The following is a 4,940-nucleotide window of genomic DNA, read 5'->3' on the forward strand; positions in this document are numbered from 1 at the left end:
TTTGTCTTCAATCTTACATTTGCATTCTTAAAATAAGAACAACATTAATCCAAAACATGAATTCATTTACCTGCTACTTTACTTTCAAGTGAGCGAACGTGAAATGTGTCGGAACACTCTTTAATTTTCAAGAGCGGCACTCGTCTTCTGTGAAGGTGTTAAAAAAAATGAAAACTTCAGATTTAATCTGTCAGAAATGATGTTAAAACCCGATTCAAATTATACCGTGGCATCTGTCCAAGAGTTTAAATCCAGAGCAGTCCATGGAGTTTACTTCCACAGTGTTACCATGATTTCCATCTCTGCATTTTCTCTCTTAAACCTGTGCAGTTCTTTATGAAGATGGCTCAGTTCAGCTGAACTGTCAGACTTGATGAATGTGAGGACGAGAGGAAAAGAACAATTGAGAAATTGGCAGAATAATAAGCAAAATAATAAATGAAAAGACACGTGCATGAATTAAAGCATTAAAATAAAGGAGGAGGATTTTTTTTAATAGCTGTGTCTCTGTATTAACCATCAGACAGATGGGTGGTGTTTTAATAGGTACTTAGCTGTAATAAAAGAAGGTAAACAGCCCAAAAGCCTGACCGATGAAATTCACTATCTGGATCGAAAGTTTCTCCATGATACGGTTCACCAGAGAGTGATGGCAAACCTGGGCGACGAGCTGCAGCCATGTAGCAACAAACTATATACAGTATATAATACAGCAACGCAGGAGTTGCAAGTATTTACCATTAACAAAAACTCCAGTCATTTTCTGCTTACATTGCATTTAAAATCTGAGTTTTTATTTTTTTTGTTTGTTGGTCATAAACAGGTTGCGAAAAATAACCGCAGTCTCTGCAGCCGTTGTTCTGTGACCTTTTGTAATATTTTTTTTTAAAGCCATTTTTTTCCACAAGAGATTAAAGTTTTGTTATTGCTGCTTTTTAACTGTCCGTGGTTCTCTATAACCTTAAGTGTCTTCAGTACAGCTTAATTTACTGCCTTTCCTCTTTCAGGCACATTAGTCTTTTTTTCCGTCTTTTTGACATTTAAAACAAACTGGGTTTTTTGGTTGTTTTTTTTTTTTTTTTGCTTTTTGTTTGGTTTTCTGTAAATTACAAGTGTGCAGTTGTGTGTGTGTTGAATGCCTGAATGTTGCATAAATCTTTATGCATATAAAAAATCAAGTCTCTATAGCAAAAACGTAGCTAGGTTCTATATGTGTATACACTGTATTACTCAATTCTGCAGGTACTGTATATAATGTTTTTTTATGAATATTAAAAAAATGTAGTCTCTATAGGAAAAAACGTAGCTAAGTTCTATATGTGTATACACTGTATTACTTCAATGTAAACACAGCTATTTCCAGAGTTGGATCTTGATATATACGGCTAACACTTTTTGTGATTTTAAATGCAGCAATTTATATGTCAAGTCTCAGTTAAACACATTAAAAAAAAGATAAAGCCACTCACAAACATTCACTGCTGAACACCGAAGAAATAACAATAAAAAACAACAACCTTGTGCTTGTATTTGGGCTGAAATGTGACCTCATCTTTCTAAATATAAAAAGTCATAGACTCGTGGATTCACATTTTTGTTTGCTGCCCTGCGGTCAACTGAAAAAAGCTGTGCAGTGTCTGTAGGAAATCTCTGACCTTAGAGTCGTTGGAAAATATTAACAACTTTAATCTGTGGAGAAAAGAGAAGAGGTTACTTTAAAAAAATCATTAAATTATACTTTAGTGGTTAAAAGAAAGTCAGTCGCACATAAAAGTCAGTAAATCAAATAATAACAGCTTTATGTTCGTGGCGCTCATCAGTAACTAAGAGATTCAAGACGTGTTTTTCTTTCTGCCTCGAGATGAGAAGTCATTGAAACACTCAGAGCAGTCTGAGTGTTTCAATGACTTCTCATCTCTCTGTTCATTCTGCCTCCTGTCCTTTTGTGTGTTCTTCTATTCTTAAACGTAGCAAGTAGAACAGGTTGTCCTTCAACCAGAAGGTCAGGCTTCAGATCACGGTCCCTGTGGGTTTCACCTGCTGGGGCGTTGTTTATCTGTCCTTTGTTGAGGCATCGAAGCCCAGGCTGTGTGTGTGAATGGGAATCAGAGGATTGGTTAATTGATGGTTGGATGGATGTGAATGGAACTCAATGGAAACTGAGACCAAAAAGTTCCATAAACCATTTACCGTTTACCATTATTCTCTTTTGTTCATCCAGGTCCAGAGCAGCGTCCTGCAGCCTCCACTGAATCTACCATTATTCTTCATCTTTTCTCTCTCTCTTTTGTTCATCCAGGTTCAGAGCAGCGTCCTGCAGCCTCCACTGACAGAGGAGCACAAGCTGAGGCTGAGGAAGATGTTGGAGGAGCTCAGTCTGCAGACACCGGCCCAGAGCTCCACCTCCACCTCCACCTCCACTGTCCTGTATCCTTCACCTGCACCTAAAACACACCTACACACACCTACACACTCACACACACCGCTGAACCATTCAAAACACAGAAATGCTGACACCACTATTCGTGATCTACACTCACGACTAGTGCGAGTCAGAATTATAGTTATACGAAATGAGCGTGCAGTGATTAACTGCATCCCTCAGCAGCCTGGTGGCGATGTTGCTGTCTACGCAACAAATGAACTTTTTTAGGAGCGCGGTTCCTTTTATCGATCAAAAAGCAAAGCGATGTTCACGCACTCGACACGACATGATGACACGCAGACTAAGAAAAATAAATAGAAGAATAATCAATGCAGCAGTGCCTCCAAAAGTGAGGGGCGAGCCCCCTTTGGGGTACAAAGCTATTGTGGGACAGGGCCAATGTTGATATTTTATTTCAATATATACATTTAGCAGATACCTTTATCCAGAGCCACTTACAGAGGAGGATTAACATTATCAAGCATGTGGTTTCTCTGGGAATCGAACCCAGGACCCTTTACTCTTAAGGCAGGCGTGATAACCGCTACACTGTACACTGTAGTTTTTCTAATTTTATTTTGTTTGTTTTATTAGAATAGCAATTTTGTAGGAATTATTTATTTTATTTTATTTTTTTGCTTTTTTTAATTTAAGTTTAGTTGTCTTCAAAAGGAGGGCGGGGAGTGCAGCAGAAACAGTTTGGCAGCCACTGCCCTACAGTGTTTTTTTTTTTTAGTTGTGTGTGATTGAATATTCATGTGGAGCTCTGAGAAGAGAGAGCACGAGCAGTCCTGCAGTCTGTACTCTGTGCCGAGAAGACTGGAATGTTGAACGACGACGACGACAGTCGCAAAACAATAACGCTACTTAACACCGTGAAAAATGAAGTGTTAATAAGTGTGCAAAGTAGTGTGTTACTCATTTAACACTGCATCAACATCCACCGCTGCCACTGCTTTATTGAATAGCACTCTCCTTCACAAAGTTACAAAGCCCTAGACTGGAAGGAAAAAAAATGAAAATAAAAGAAGAGCAACCATAAAAACGGGAGGGTAATAAAATGAAGTTATATGTGGAGGCAGCAGGACGCTGCAGCTTCAGCAGTTTAATCTTTAAGTCTCACTGAGCTTCTGTTATACTGTGCAGCTCTTCAGCAGAGTCTCATTTTTTCCCCTAAATGCATCTCTCGTATTCTCGCACATGACAAATGAGTTATAATGTGGCAGTTTTAGAATGGTATTTACGCTGGGGACAAAAAAAAAGAGTTCCATTAATTAGCTTTGTCCTTCCTTCCTCTTCTCTCGGCGTCGCTCTTCAGGGTTTGGTGCTGAATTTTGCCTCCTCTCCTGTTAGACCTGCCATCCTCATGTCCTCCATCACAGCAGCTGTAAATCTACTCTGGGGTCTCACTCCCCTTCTCTGTGTCTGACAGCTCCGTCCCCAACATCCTTTATCCCTCTGGTACATGTAGTAGATCCCCTGTCTCTTCAGCACACGTGTAAACCATCTCAACCTTACCTTACCCTTTACTCCCACTCCCCAAATCCCCACCCTGACCTTGAGCTTCTCTGCCTTTCGGCTAAGTCGTCGATCACTTCCAGTATTGATGAAATCTTTTCCTGCCATGGCATTGACTTTGACTTTGAGCAAATTTGGAAGTGCTTTCAAGCCAAGCCCCAGTGGCCTAATGGATAAGGCACTGGCCTCCTAAGCCAGGGATTGTGGGTTCAAGTCCCATCTGGGGTGGGGTATTTTTTTGGGGGGGCATTAGGTGCAGGGTTGAGTCCGCCAGCTGCCAAGTGAATTTGACAAACGGTTCACTTTCCTTCACCCTCTCGACCTGTAAGCCTCGTCATTTCACCTCAAACTTCCCGACATGTGTTCTGTGTCAAAACTAATGCATTTCTGTTAAGTGCTTCAAACATACAGTAACTACTCACATGCAGTGAGGTTGTTTCAGGGTCAGAGCTGGTGAGAACATTTACTGTAGCAGCAGTACAGGATGTACTAGAGTTATGTATAGAGACAAAAACCCTGAGAGACGTTGTTTCCATAGTTATCAATCACGTGACCTTAGCTTTGCCAGGTTCTGACATGCACCTGAAATCTGACCAAACCTCTAACTCTAACTTCACCCTGAGGTTTATTTTAAAAAGAAACGACCCAACAAATGAGGGTTTTGGTCCCCGGTACCAGACTACTGGGTCCACAGTTCTCTGAGAACGTGATGAATTGTTGTAGGTGAACAAAACATCGTAGTTTATCGCACACACACACATACAGTAAGAGGGAAGAGGGTTAATAATGATAGAACACAGTCATAGTACCTTTAAGCGTCAGTGCAGCATCTTCATTGATTTTCTGTGGCAGCACACTGAATGCCTGTGTTGTGTCTTTCACTTAGTCTCTGTTGTACAACACAGTCATTAACCGTATTTCACCCAGAGTCAGTACTTCCAGGCTCTCCGTGTTTGTCACACTGATGGACTCTCACTTCCTTTCACAGACACTCACA

The 4,940-nt window shown here is 40.5% G+C and overlaps 1 protein-coding gene and 1 non-coding gene across 6 annotated transcripts in view; both read left to right on the forward strand.

Moving 5' to 3' along the window:
- Nucleotides 1–4,940, forward strand: part of ccdc134 (coiled-coil domain containing 134) — a 51,314-nt gene that overhangs the window by 35,154 nt on the left and 11,220 nt on the right. For all 5 annotated transcript variants that reach the window (XM_017040285.2, XM_017040284.2, XM_025064293.1 and 2 more), the window contains one exon: nucleotides 2,300–2,427. In XM_017040285.2, coding sequence (XP_016895774.1) covers nucleotides 2,300–2,427 — 128 coding nt within the window. The remainder of the gene's footprint in view (nucleotides 1–2,299; nucleotides 2,428–4,940) is intronic.
- Nucleotides 4,099–4,171, forward strand: trnar-ccu (transfer RNA arginine (anticodon CCU)). The gene has a single exon. It is a non-coding gene; the product is annotated as a tRNA-Arg (tRNA).

The sequence above is a fragment of the Cynoglossus semilaevis genome, chromosome 17, assembly GCF_000523025.1.
Source record: "Cynoglossus semilaevis isolate Cse_v1.0 chromosome 17, Cse_v1.0, whole genome shotgun sequence".
Lineage (NCBI taxonomy): Eukaryota > Metazoa > Chordata > Actinopteri > Pleuronectiformes > Cynoglossidae > Cynoglossus > Cynoglossus semilaevis.